Below are 13,871 nucleotides of genomic sequence, written 5' to 3'. Positions count from 1 at the left end.
CAAGAATGGTGCCATATTTTAAAGGGAAAATAAACCCTCTCTATTTTTTTCATGCATACATACTTATTTAAAAATTAATTATGAGCCACAATAAATACATACTGGTTGTGGCAGAATTAATTGTGTTGGTTTTGGCAAATCCATTCTCATCACCCAAAGGAAGACTACCTACTGGAATCCACAGGAATCTGCAGAAAGAACTGGAAGGCACTAGTCAATAATTTGAATGAACTATATAGATGTTTCCAGGGTAATTTGTGGCAAGATTAATTTTTTTTTTCTTGGTCTCTGAGCTTTCTTTTGTTGACATTCTAGTTTCCCTCCTATGAAGTCCCAATTATTATTGACTATAGTTGTCCAAAATGATGTTATACTTACTCAAGGCTCTTTCATACATATCATTCCCTGTTTTAAGGAAGTGTACAGAACAATCCAGAACAGAGTGTACAGAACAATCCAGCGTTACTGTCACAAGCCAAAAGCCCCCTTGATTCCCTGTGAAGGTTGAATTTATTTTCCAGGGTGTAGGAAGAGACTATCTGCCAGGCCAGTTAAATCGGCTCCATCTACCCTGGCCATCATTAGGGTGATAGACACCTTAGTTTTCTGTCATTAAATAACTAATTAAATAATCAACCTAATATCTTGTGAATAATTAATATATTATAGCCCCATGCCAGATGTTAGCAGGAAGCAGAAAATGTTCCAACATGTTCCTTGCCTTCAATGCACTATAGTCTCATTCTTAAATACTCACATCTAGCCTTTGAATCCCCTCTTACCTTTACCTCTCTGATTTGATTTGCAGCAGATAAATAGAAATAAATATTCCTAGGGTAGCCAGGGTTTCGGTTATGAATGTCTTTCTAATCCATTCACACTGCTCGAAACACTTATGCAGGATTATCCATCACACGTCATTCTACAATCTTAATCAAATTGCCTGCTGAAGGAAGCCTAGTATTTATTACATTTTTCCTAAATGGAAAACAGCTGTGATAAATTAATCTGTTCACCAGAAATCTTATATTAGGAAAGATTCGCAGATACTCTCTCACATGTCAGCCTTTCCAACTATGAATAATATATTCCTCTACCCCTACCTGTGTCTCTGAGTGTGGCTAATTGACTTGGCTCCTTTTACTTCTCTGTGGGGTATAACAGAGGTGAAATGTTTCCTGAGGCAGACTAGCAATATTTAGGTGATAAACACATATTTAAAAAAGAGAAAAGAAAATGTCACTCAGAAGGTGGCGTAGTCAGCAACAACAGAACACATCCTTACAAGGCTCACTTCAAGAGCCATGGCCATCCAGAGCATAAAGCTCCTGCTTATGGATTCACCTAATATGGGTATCACTGCTAATGTCACCAGACATCCAAACTCCAACAGAATTGACTCCTTTCTTCTCAGTCTATAATAACTAATCAAATTTCTGGTTATAATTTGGTTCCACAGATAGATCTCCTCATTGGGATACTATGTGCTACCCAAATTCCTTTGGTAGATTTCCAGTTCCTTTGGTAATTTCACATTGTCAGCTGACATTTTGGTTAGTACAAATACATAAAGCTGCTAAGCTAGGGCACAAGCATTGTACCTTACAATGATTTCACCAAAGAAATTCCATGATGGCTGCATCTCTTTCATCAGCCCCCATCCCTTTCAATCTGTAACACTCCATTTCTTTGTGTCTTCTGTGTCATTGCTTGCTCATTTGCAAGATGCTTTTTATATTGAAACTTTATGCTTCTCTCTGGTCAGTAATCTTATTAATCTGCTTTTTTTGTTTTGTTTTATTGTTGTTGTTGTTTTAAATAGGAAACAGAATCCTCACAGATATTTTAAGGAGAAAGGGATAGAATATAATAAAGTAGGTAAGTTGGTACCTACAAAATAATGAGAAGGGCTGAAAGAGATTACAGTAATATGAATGAATCCTGAAATACTGTAGAACAGACCTGTAAGAGGAAGCTGCTACTTCTGTCATGGTCAGGAAGGTGGGAACCTAGAGGATGCTTATAAATACTTAGTTATAAGATACCAAACTGATTCTGGGATCAGGAAACCAGAATCAGGATACTGCTACTATTGCAGCCCCCTCTTAACACCCTTTGAAAAGTGAGAAGACACAGAACAAAAGGTCTACCTCAATTGCCTCTTGTTATCAAAAAAGCAAAACAAAAGAACAAAAACAAAACTGAATAAAAAGAAACAACAGTAATAGTATTTTTCTCATAGTCCTGAAAACAGGACTATGAGAAAATAGCCAAAAAAGGTAGGAAGAAGCCCTCCTTTTTAATCCTCCCCACAAAAATCTCATGCTGGGGGCACCTATTTGTTGGAAACTGGTTTTCATCCAGACTGTGTGCTATGTAGTTCTTTGTTTTCATTTTTAGGAAAGAAAACTGAATGCCAGTCGAACATATGTAAGATATTTCTGGCTTTATTTGTCTTCTTGTGTTCCTGTAAACTTAATACAGGGTATATTGAAGTTACCTTGTTTTGCACATGAGCAGTTACTGTTGTTCACATGCAATCACTTAATGCATGTGTATGCATCCGTAGATATGATAAGAATTGTGTACTGGAACTAGTCATAAATTATATTCAGTGTAATGTACTGAGTGAGATCCTACATCTTTCCTTTCCCCAGAGGCTACAGTGAAGGATTGAGTACATGATGTATGTATCTTTGAATGTCCCATTATCACACATAATGCAATAAATAAATAAATAAATAAATAAATAACAAGACAAATCCCCGCTGAAAAGAAGAGTACACTCATTTGACTTCTTACATTTCACGTTTACTCTAATGAGATATAGACCTCTGAATCTGCTGTCCTTTCCATTCTACTCTGCTTCATACTTTTATAATTTAGCTATAGTAATTTCCTTGTAGCTTCAATTATTTCTTTTAAGATATTCCAAAATGGTTATCTTCCTCTTTTCCGGGTCACAAAGAGAGCTATAGATTTTAAAATGTGTGTTCAGAGAAGAATGAAAAGTATACATCCAAGCCTTCTCCACCCTCTTGCAAAAGGCTCCCCAACTTCATTTATCTATAGGATGGGTCTTGATAGCTTTGTGTGAGCTTTTTAAAGTTCAGCCAAGCCAGCTGCATGATCAACACAAAGACAATAGCTCCCACACACGGGGCTACATGGATTAAAGAACCCGATCCATCAGTAAATCTGCCAGATGGCAGTGGAAGAAAGCTTGTAACTCTCTCACTTTCATTTCAACAGCAGCAAACAATGTTCAATGTTTAAAATAAACTCTTCCAGATGAGCTAAAGATAAACTCTGAGGTGGGTGGACTTGAGCTTGCTAGGCTGCAGCTCTGAAGTGTTTGATTACATTAACACAAAACCCCTGGGTAGAACCCGCTTCTGTCAACAGAATGCTCAGACTCCTCAGACTCCGACACCTACTACATGAAGCCATTTCCTGTGCTTTCATGGGTTGGTGGCAGAAACTTGCTTTGCTTTTTTCACAAACTAATAATGATTATGTATTTCTTCATGCTCAGCATTTCCTCAAACCATGTGTACAACTTCAAGATATTCCTGAAATGCCAACACTGTATGTAGGTCTGTACAGATAAAGATCTTTTGACTATATTTACAACTTAAACTTCTATTTACTCATTCATCTTACTGCTCTCATAGTAGCAGAAAATGTGCCTTTAGGATTTAAAAATCATTCTTCTAATAACTGGATAGCTATCTAGACTATGGATATACCCCCTTCAAAAAAAAAGGTACAAATATTTTTTTAAGTCAAAATTTATCAAGGAAGTTATTTCTTCTTATTTGCTCTTGTTTTTTATAATAGACTTTAAAACTTAACAACTTAGGACAGACCAGGCTGTCATATATTATATGTAACATGGCAACTTCTAAAGATAAAATGACATACTGAAAAAATAACTTATATATTCGGGAACTTACTATTTAACACAATTAGTAGGAGCTTTAAATGAAAAAGAGAAACAGACACAGGGTTGATGATGAAAATAAATCAGGCTGCAAAAACAGGACCAAATAAATCCAATAATCCATTAGGTATATTGGGGCACTAAAAATATGTATATCTCAATTTTAGATTAGACGTCTTAGGGAGAAAAAAGAAAAAAAAAGAAGTCTTAGGGAAAATATGACTCACTATGCAGAACACATTTATTGCCAATTCCTTCAAACTGAAACTTTTCTGATGTCAGTGATAGCTTTATTTTATACAGTACTAGCCTTCTTATTTGGAATCAGTTGGTTACACAAACAAGTTGATTAAAGAAGGAAATCATAAAGATGAATCATATGCACCCGGAATTTATTATTTGAACTTAAAACAGCACACTCATTCACTTAACTATCTTCTGATACAAGGTTAAGGGCTTTTCTTTGTTGTTTTTCTAAGTATGAGTTCACTTGGAATTTCATCTTTTTGCATTATAGTCATTTAAACAATATAGTCTATGATTTCCCGCTTTTGTGTTTTTAAAATGAAGTCAAAGTTTAAAGTCACCTGCAGGGTGCCTGGGTGGCTCAGTTGGTTAAGCTTCTGCCTTCAGCTCAGGTCATGATCTCAGGGTCCTGGAATCAAGCTTCACATTGGGCTCCCTGCTCAGTAGGGAGTCTACTTCTCCTTTTGCCTCTCCCTGCTGCTCATGCTCTCTTGGTCTCTCTCACACACTTTCTCTTTCAGATAAATAAAATAAATAAAGTTACTTGCAAAGTACTAAATAAAGACAACTTTTAGATTTTTATATCTATTTTTAGTATTTGACAGTTGCTTTGAAACTTCATTCAACAGTAAGTTTCTAGTGATTTGCCTTCTGTTCGTTTGTAGAAAGTGCTCAGCTTACTTTTCATAGAAACTCTTTCTCTTTGTACTCATATTTCATTGGTTTGTATTATGATGGATAACTTCCATTATGATTAATAGCAAGGACAAATAACACACACACACACAGGTTTGACTGGGTTTCCTTCTTGCCTCCTGCATCCTCAAAGCCTACAATAATGCCTGGCGCATGATAGGCATTCAATAAATATTTGTTAAATGAACAAGTGAGAGCTACACAACTCTCTACCTATATATATGATCTAACAGGTGGGAACAACAGTGCCAAGGGTGTGCTGGAGGGGAGCCTACAGCCTAGAGCATTTGCATACAGTGGGCATCAGTCAGTACGTTTTCCAAAAAGAATGGAATTATTACAGTAAGTCTGTTCAACAATGGTTAAAGGTGCTTCTCTGTAATTTGGTTAAATATCTAATTTAGCAAAAACTCTTCCTTACTGTCTGCATAAAAAGGAGGGCTCTACCTAACTTTCCTTTAGGAATAAACAACCTTCTTCCATGTTAACCTGTAACTAATTTAACTCCCTATTGTCCAGTTATGCTTTGTGAAACATCTGAAGCTGTCTGTAGGGGCCAAGCTCCTGAAGGGTGATTAGTAACATGTTCTCTCTTCAGTGTTCCTTAGGACATTTGGAATCAATTAAATATTCAAATAGAGGTTCTCTCAGATCTTGGGCCAGGCTCAGCAGGTTTGTGAGGGGAGAGAGTTGAAGGCGGTAACTATGATTCCTCATACCAGAATCGATAGCTGAAGAGAGATTTAAAAAATACATTCTCTAGACTTCCTGGGTCTGCAAATAGTCAGTTCTATAGGATTAGAAATGATATGGAGAAACAACAGGAGCCATATTAAGAAATCAGAATTATAGTACACACAAGAACTGCTGCCATGCAGTGTCTTAAAGACAAAAGTCAGTCAGTCCATTAGGCTATTGGATCAACATAATGATATGGCCTGCATGAGCTAAGAATGGTTTTAACATTTTTAAAAGATTCTAAAAGAAAAGAAAAAACATGTAACAGATTGTATATGGCCTAGTAACTTTAAATATTTACACTCTGGCCTTTTATAAAAAAATTGCTGACCCTTGGTTTAGTTTTGTTTCTATCATATGTACTTATGTAAACATTACTAACTACTATTACTACTAATAGTAATGATCAGGTGCATTGGAGAAGGAGAAACAAATGAGTGCCCAATACATGCCAGGCACTTTGCTAAATGCTTTATATACTGTTAATTTATTTACTGAGCAATCCTTTAAAGGATTATCTCAGTGACAAAGCCAAGAAAACAGAAGCTGAGGGTGGGTGGTGGTGGTGGCGGTAAAGTATCTTGCCAATGTGGCAGGGAGAACTGAGTAGTTGGAGCTGTTTATCAAACCCAAAGTGGTGGTGTGTTTATGTCCTGAGGTCTCTCTCCCAGTTAAATGCTCCTGGGAACCTCCCATAAAAGTTACTCTGAGTAGAGACGGAAGAGTTAGCAAACTCACTTCTTTTCAGAATAAGTTTGTTGCAGTAGAACAAGTTGGTTGAAATAGAAGTCAACATTTCAGAAGATGAAGCCAGAAACCAACATGAAAATGGATTTCCAACTCCACTATCTGGCACATTGCATCCTTCTAAGAATATTTTGCTAAGAGTGGGAAAAGTATCAATGTAACAAAATTGCCTTTTACTTCTTTGCCCAATGAAGTGGTTAGAAATTTAGTCAGCATAACAGAAAGGTTTAATAATCTTCAAACTAGTCATCCTATAGCTATTAGTCCTCAATTCCATCTAACACAGGGTGGGAAGGACATCTTCCAAATGGCAGCTCATTTTACCTAAATACTCGGTGTTTCCAGATGAGTTTCTAGTTTTCCATCACGATAAATTAATATATCCTATTTTTATTATGGTGCCACAAACAAGAACTCTGAAAGGCTCAACTCTTACAAAAGGCCCAACTCCCCTGAAAAGCATCAGGTATCAAAATGCAGCCAGAAAAGATGGTATTAAGTGAATAAAAAAGAAAAAGAAAAAAGAAAAAAAAGCGGTCTTTTTAATGAAGCCAAGGTGTAGGACAGATTTATTAGCTCCCATTTTTCCAAGTTGCATTCTGGTGTATTTCCTGCCCATATTTCTAAGTTCAGCAAGTCTCTTTGTAGGATTATTTTTAAAAAAATACATTTCAAAGACCATGATGCAGATATACTCACTACACCTGCAAAGACACACCTGTGACAGTACAAACACTGTTTCTCATATTCACGACCCAATGCTCTAACAGCAAACAGATCTTCTGTGTGATCTGCCAAGATCCTGCCATTCTCAAAAAGAATTGATAGTTAGTAACCAGATAATATAGTTTCAAAAACAATAATCAATTGTTGGGATTGAAGATTATTCCTGACCAAAATGGCCATTAAATTCAGTATAGTAGGTCTATCCTTTACTGTCCTAATGCCTTTTTCCAATAATAGATGGTTAAGACAAAGAATTACTAATTTTTGATGCTTTACAGATACCTAAAACATCCCTACTCGGACTGTTATTTTTATGTACACCATTGGTTTATTAGTTATTATTCATCCAAACATCATTATTCAGTGTTTACTGTGTGTCAAGTACGATACTTGATACTTGAGGAAGGAAAATTACTAAGAATAGAAGAATAAAATCTTTCCTTGGAGAATTCTTATTTTAATTGTCCAACTGGATTTTTTAACATATAATTAGTAAACTTGCCAAGATCAATTAAAACAAAATAGAAAAAGGACTGGTTCTGCCTACAGGGATTGAAAGAACAATACAAAGGCCAAGAGTCAAGTCACCATGGTCTATACTGGGGAGGGGTTATACAATGGAAGAGATATGCTAAGACATTAGTCACTAAGCACATGTGCCTATTTAAATTTAAATTAACATTAAATAAGATTTGAAATCCAGTTGTATTTCAAGTACTCAATAACCACAAGTGTACAGAGTGTACCATAGAGGACAGTGTTATCATCTGCAATTATTATCATTGCAGAAAGTTCTATTGGACAGCACTGAGGACAAGAGTTTAAACTTTAAATACAAAGTCCTTTCAGGAACTGGCAAAAGGAACATATTTGTAGGGAAACTCTACCCCTGCAGTATTGTTATGACCTGTTCCACCCAACCAGATTCTGTGTTTGAGACTTCTTTTGAAGAAAGAATTCTGCAGCTTGACTTAAAAAGGCTTAGAAACCCACTTATGGGCAACTGTAAATCACCACATATTGTTAAGGAACAGGACACTGACACAAATTTGGGTTTTAGAAATATTATTTCTTAATGCAGCATGCAAGATATGTCGGGAGAACAGACACTGAGCATACGAAGATCAGTGGAGGCTCATAAGATGATTAAGGACTCATTCCAGTGAAACTTGTTAAAAAAAAAACAAAAAAACAAAAAACACAATTAAGAATTTGCATCACTGAATTTATTCCAAATAAGAATTGGGCACACAACAGGCATGTTATTTTCACACAAAAAACGGCACTGCAATAAAAATATTTAACACTTTGGCCATGAAACTCAAAAGATATTTGAAAAACTTCTCGAGGTGTTTAAGTCACTGGATTCCTTAATATTTGTAATCCATGCTTGCTCAGTTAAATTTCTAAAGTATATTATAATAATATTGCTCATCATACTATTCATTATGCTTATATATTTAAAACATCTTTTCTTAAATTTTATGTTCTCCAAAAAATAACTTTTTTGTAACTTTGAAATATCCATATGTACCTCTTAGCAGTACTACTGTAAAACCAAAACTGTGTTTTCAAGTAGCAAGTACTCAAGCCACACCATTTCTGATTACAGATATAACTGGCAGCCAGTTTTATAAATAGCTCTTTCACTCCTTGTTCCTATTTTAATATGCCAACCATGACTTCGCTGATATCCCAGAGTTTTCTAGCAACAGACTCATCCATAGCTTTCGGCAATAGCTCTTCCTCCTTACAATCGCCAAAGTACTTTCCTGACACACCCTCTACCTCAGGTGAAGAGGCTAGATAAACTGAAGTCTGGGCGCCTTCTACTGGGGTTTTGAAAAAAGCCCAGGACACCAAATTGAAAAGTGGTCTGACCAACAGAGGAATGTGTATGTGCCTGCCAAGATTTGTCCGCACAATACCAGGATGTAATACGTTGACAGTAACGTTTGTGCCTTCTAAGCGGCGGGCTAGTTCTCTGGTAAAAAGAATGTTAGCCAGTTTGCTCCGACTATAACAAAAGCTTTTATTATAGCTCTGTTCACTGTTCAAGTCTTCAAAGTTGATGTCTCCATATTTATAAAGTTTGGAAGAAACTACCACAATCCTGCTAGGAGCTGAATTTTTGAGGAGTCCAAGGAGAAGATTGGTGAGTAGAAAGTGCCCCAGATGGTTCACTCCAAACTGCATCTCAAACCCATCTTCAGTCTTCATGTAAGGGCACTGGAAGATCCCTGCGTTGTTGATTAAGACGTCCAGTCTAGGTTCTTCCTTTAAATGTCAAAAAAGAGAATAGGACAATTATGAACACAGACCTAAAATGAGATTTTTAAAAATTCTGCTAACTACTAAAATTCTACGAAGTGCCTCTGTGGATTTTCAACAACTGAGAGGGGGAGGGAGAGGGAAAGGCTTGCATGTTTAATAGGGGCCAGGCCTTGTGCTCTCTCACCTTCCTTCCCTCATCAACTCTATGAGCAAACTGAAGCACCCAAGGTAGGTGCTTTGTGCAGTATCACAGGGCTCTTAGTGGCAAACAAAAACTGGAAGATGAAATCTGCTGATACCAATGCCCCTGTTTTTAATTAGTAAGCTAGCTGCTTGTCTAATTGGGAGTTTCACACCATAGCTATAGAGTCTAAGTGAGCTAGAAAGTGGAAATCTGGCAGAAGGCAGGTCGGCATTGTTTATTCCCAGAGCTATTATCAACACCAGGGACAAACAGAATTGCTTTGCTCTGTACTTTTCTAAGGGCAAATGGTATGACAGGGATGGAACAACTTCAAGTGGTTTCCTTAAAACTGGGACAAGCAACAGAAAGGGTCAGGGATGCAAATTAAAAGTGGAGAGAATGTCAAAAGTAGAAATGTTATGAAAGCAAATAGGTAATGTAAAAATATCAGAAACAAAACAATGAATCATAAATACGAAGTCTCACAATAATAGCAAAGGACCTTTAGAAAGGAGTTAGGACCAACAAACACCTTTACCTTTTATTATAAATCTAGAATTCAGTTCTTTTTTTTCGCTATATAAAATCTACCTGTTTTTGAACTCTGAGGGGCCCCTGGCTTAGGGAATCTATCTAGTCAGAATTTTGCACTTTGTCCATGTCCAGTACCAAAATTTGTCCAATTTTAGTACTAAGGTAAAATTCAGACTGTCCTCAGAAAGGAAGTCTTTTCATTCCCTAATTCATATAAGTTGGTTTTCCCTAGCCCTTTCCTGGCTCCTCTCTTGTCTCTTTTGATGGGCAGAGGAAAAGAAATGTACAACATGTTCCAGGTGTAAAGACACAGTGATGACCTACGATTAAATCAATTTGAGGTCAAATTTCAAATTTCACTGGCCCTTTTGCCAAGTCTAAGTAAAAAGAAAAATGTGTTAAATTTCACAACTGTTATCACAGCCTACCTGTCAGAGGATTAACTATTTATCATTCTGTCTGTCTAAGCACCTTTGGCTTTTCCAACAGTCAACTTCAAAAAGAAGGCAAAAGTTCACCCGTGGGGGAAAGAAAGGAGTGTTCTTTTTTAACTAATCCTTTGGACGAGTTTCCTGTATTAATCATTTCTGAACCATCATTCTTTGCTCGGCTTGTGTTATTTTAAGACTTTATCATTCACTATTTTTTAAATTCTAGGAGATAAATGACATAAATATCCTGAATACCAACCTGTGGGAAATCTACACTTCCACTTAAAAAAAAAAAAAAAATTCTGGGTATAGTCACAGGACTTCAGAGACAGAAAGAAACTTAGTAAAGTTTATCTCCTTAACTTTTAATAGGTTCTGTCTCAAGTGGCCAAAGTAATAAAATGCCTTAAGTATCAGAAATGAGAAACATACCCGAACACATCTACATTTTTAATGGACAATAGGAAGACCCACTTTTAATGCTTCAACATCTTTTATACACTAGTATTATTTATTTCTTAACCTGTTTTACGGGATAATGGAATACTAGCCATTATGACAAAAGAACAAACAACTTCTCCAGATCTACAAGAGTTTACTACAAGATCTACAAGAGTTTACAAACTGCATCAAGATGCCCCAGAGTCTCACAAGGAACTCCATAGGGTGCTATGGATAATTTTAGATTTTCCAGAGAAAAAAAAGTGATACTTCATTCAACATCTCAAGAATAGCTGCAGGTGGGTCATACCTTCAACATCAAATTGTGCTAAATTCCTTTCAAAGGTGTCCTATCTTTGCAAAGCTGAGTTTTTAGTACAATGTTAAAAGTCGAGGGCAGCCTGGGTGGCTCAGCGGTTTAGCGCCACCTTCAGCCCAGGGCGTGATCCTGGAGACCCAGGATCGAATCCCATGTCCTGCTCCCTGGGTGGAGCCTGCTTCTCCCTCTGCCTGTGTCTCTGCCTCTCTCTGTATGTGTCTCTCGTGAATAAATAAATTTTAAAAATCTTAAAAAAAAAAAAATCGATGTAGAGCAAGAAATGAGTGTGGACATTTCCAATCTGATTCCAAAGAGTGAGGAGTTGGTACAGTGAACAAGTGCACATTTCTCGGTAGTAATCATGGTTACTAAAGAATGAAATATCCTTTTTTCCTCTCAATTGTGTGTATTATTTTTTCAAACAGCTACTAAGTTGTTTGGACATAAATACATATTAGGTTGTTTGGACCTAGTTACTTAATGAACTGATAGATATTTCCTTTGGCCTACTGGTTATCATGAAAAAACCAGAGAGTTTGGGAAACTCTGCTGTAGACTCAAGAGGCTCCATTTCATATAGCACACAGCTTTCCCATGCCGGCAAATTTTCAATTTCACTCTGCTATATGCCTTTTTGTAAGTCACCTCTGCAGGAAGCTCTCCTAATCTCAATTTCAACAGAGGACATCCACTTCAGTGGAATATTTATCATCTAAACAGAAATCCTACACCTCACTGGCAGGCAGCAGGAGTACAGCAGTTGAAAGCAAGAGCTTTGGAGACAGATCTTGGGTAAATTATTTGCCTACTTATGCCTTTGTTGCCTAATGTAAAATGGGGATCATAATGCCTACCAGGGGACAGCCCTGAGGGCTCAGTGGTTTAGGGCCGGGCATGCAGCCCAGGGCGTGATCCTGGAGACCTGGGATTGAGTCCCACATCCGGCTCCCTGCATGGAGCCTGCCTCTCCCTCTGTATCTCTCATGAATAAATAACTAAAAATCTTAAAAAAAAAAAAAAAAAATGCCTACCAGGGTTACTGAGGATTCAATGCCAATAGCAGCCAAGGACACTCTAATTTCATTAAAAGAAAAAAAAAAAATAAATATCTGAAATTCTTGGAACAGCTCCTGGCACATAGGAAACCTTCAATAAATACTCAGTATTAAATTTACTTCTGTCCCTGTTAGGGCACATGGCTACTGGGATTCCAAGCTCCAGTGTATTTAGACATCAGGCCAGAGACTGTTTAAGGAGGTGGTGTAGTGAGTCCCGTGGTGGCAGAGAGCCAAACTTCCTACCCTAGCAGGAGAGAGAGAAAATGAATGAATGAATGAATGAATGAATACTTCAAGGTAAAAAAATGAATAAATAAATACTTCAAGGTAAATAAATAAATACTTCAAGGTAAGTAAACAAATCAAGGTAAAAAAAAAAAAAAAAAAAAAAAGAAAAAAACCTTCAAGGTCCCTGGCTCTCAGGCTCCCTGAAAGAAGGCTTGGTGCACTCACTGCGGACACAGAAAAAAAAAAAAACAAAAAAACAAGAGGAAGACCTGGCGGATCCCCGCCTGGGCCGTCCTCACGTGACAAAAGACAATGTCCAGAACCTGGCGTATTTTCTTCCTCTTGGGGCCATTGTTTCCTCAGCATCTTTGGTAAACAGAGGCCTGCCTCACTCATTCCCCCGGCCCTCGCGAAGCACCAGGCTCGGCCCTTCCCCAGGTCACACCCGGCGCGGGGCGGCCACCTCCCGGCCCCGCCTCGCCCGTCCGCGCGGCCCCCGGAGCCCCACACCTGGAGCACCTCCTGACAGAAGGCGCGCACCGAGCGCAGCGAGGCGAGGTCCAGCTCCCTGACGACGAGCTCGCCGGCCGCGCCGACGTCAGAGCCCGGCTCGCGGCCCCCGGCCTGGCGCAGCTCGCGGCGGAGCTGCCCCGCCGCCTCCTCGGCGCGCGCGCGGTCGCGGCAGCCCATGATCACCCGCGCGCCCAGGCGCAGCAGCGCGGCGGCGGTGGCGCGGCCCAGGCCGCTGTTCGCCCCGGTGATCAGCACGGTCTTCCCGTGCATGAGGCCCGAGTCCCCGCCTCCGTGCAGCTGCTGGACGCCGGGCCCCACGAACCGCCGGGCCGCCAGCCACAGGACCCCGCTCAGTGCGGCCAGGAGTGCCGCTACCGCGGCCACGGCCATAGCCGCCGGGGCCAAGGGCCCACCGGCCCCCGCGCGGGACTTCCGGAGTCGCCGCCAGCCCGGGGCTGAGGCCGTCACCTGCACGCCGAGGACTCTGGGGCGGGGCCTGTCGCCGTCTGACGGAGCGGCGGGGGGCATGCTGGGACTTGTAGTTTTCCTTCCGAGGGCACCGGATTGGTGAGGGGACTACGGCGCCCCGGGTCGCGGTGACTCGGTGGAGCCGGCCCCCAGCCTGAGCGTGGAGGGTGAGCACAGCACCCAGAGCGGTGGTGGTCGACCCCGTGGCAATACCCAATGAATATTTTGAGGTTGCAAATCCCACATATCAGGGCTTGCTTGGTGTGCTTTCCTGTTAAGGACCCCCGGAACTTGTTACCCCCTCCGTGCAGGCGCCTTTCACCCT

General features: G+C 39.5%; 1 protein-coding gene across 3 annotated transcripts; it reads right to left on the bottom strand.

The window, feature by feature from the left end:
• Positions 1–8,300: 8,300 nt before the first annotated feature.
• On the bottom strand, positions 8,301–13,549 carry RDH14 (retinol dehydrogenase 14). Of its 3 annotated transcripts, none has more exons than XM_077844046.1 (2): positions 13,085–13,549; positions 8,301–9,373 (listed from the first exon to the last, which is right to left on the bottom strand). In XM_077844046.1, exons 1-2 carry the CDS (start codon positions 13,466–13,468, stop codon positions 8,756–8,758), a joined length of 1,002 nt encoding a protein of 333 aa, XP_077700172.1. In that variant the 5' UTR covers positions 13,469–13,549; the 3' UTR covers positions 8,301–8,755. The 3 variants fall into 3 exon arrangements, with proteins under 3 accessions (XP_077700172.1, XP_077700173.1, XP_077700171.1); XM_077844047.1 differs by having other exon boundaries at positions 13,106–13,549; XM_077844045.1 differs by having other exon boundaries at positions 13,076–13,548.
• Positions 13,550–13,871: the final 322 nt, after the last annotated feature.

This window comes from Canis aureus, chromosome 12 (genome assembly GCF_053574225.1).
Source record: "Canis aureus isolate CA01 chromosome 12, VMU_Caureus_v.1.0, whole genome shotgun sequence".
NCBI classification, from domain to species: domain Eukaryota; kingdom Metazoa; phylum Chordata; class Mammalia; order Carnivora; family Canidae; genus Canis; species Canis aureus.
Note: the sequence above shows the minus strand (reverse complement) of the source record. Positions and strands in the feature narration are given on the sequence as shown.

Bases quoted from the DNA above. Each gene is read 5' to 3' on its own strand.
- RDH14 (XM_077844045.1), bottom strand. From the start codon at position 13,468: ATGGCCGTGGCCGCGGTAGCGGCACTCCTGGCCGCACTGAGCGGGGTC. The intron at 9,374-13,075 runs GTGTGGGGCTCC...TGACATTTAAAG, and splicing joins TCTGTCAGGAGGTGCTCCAG to GAAGAACCTAGACTGGACGT.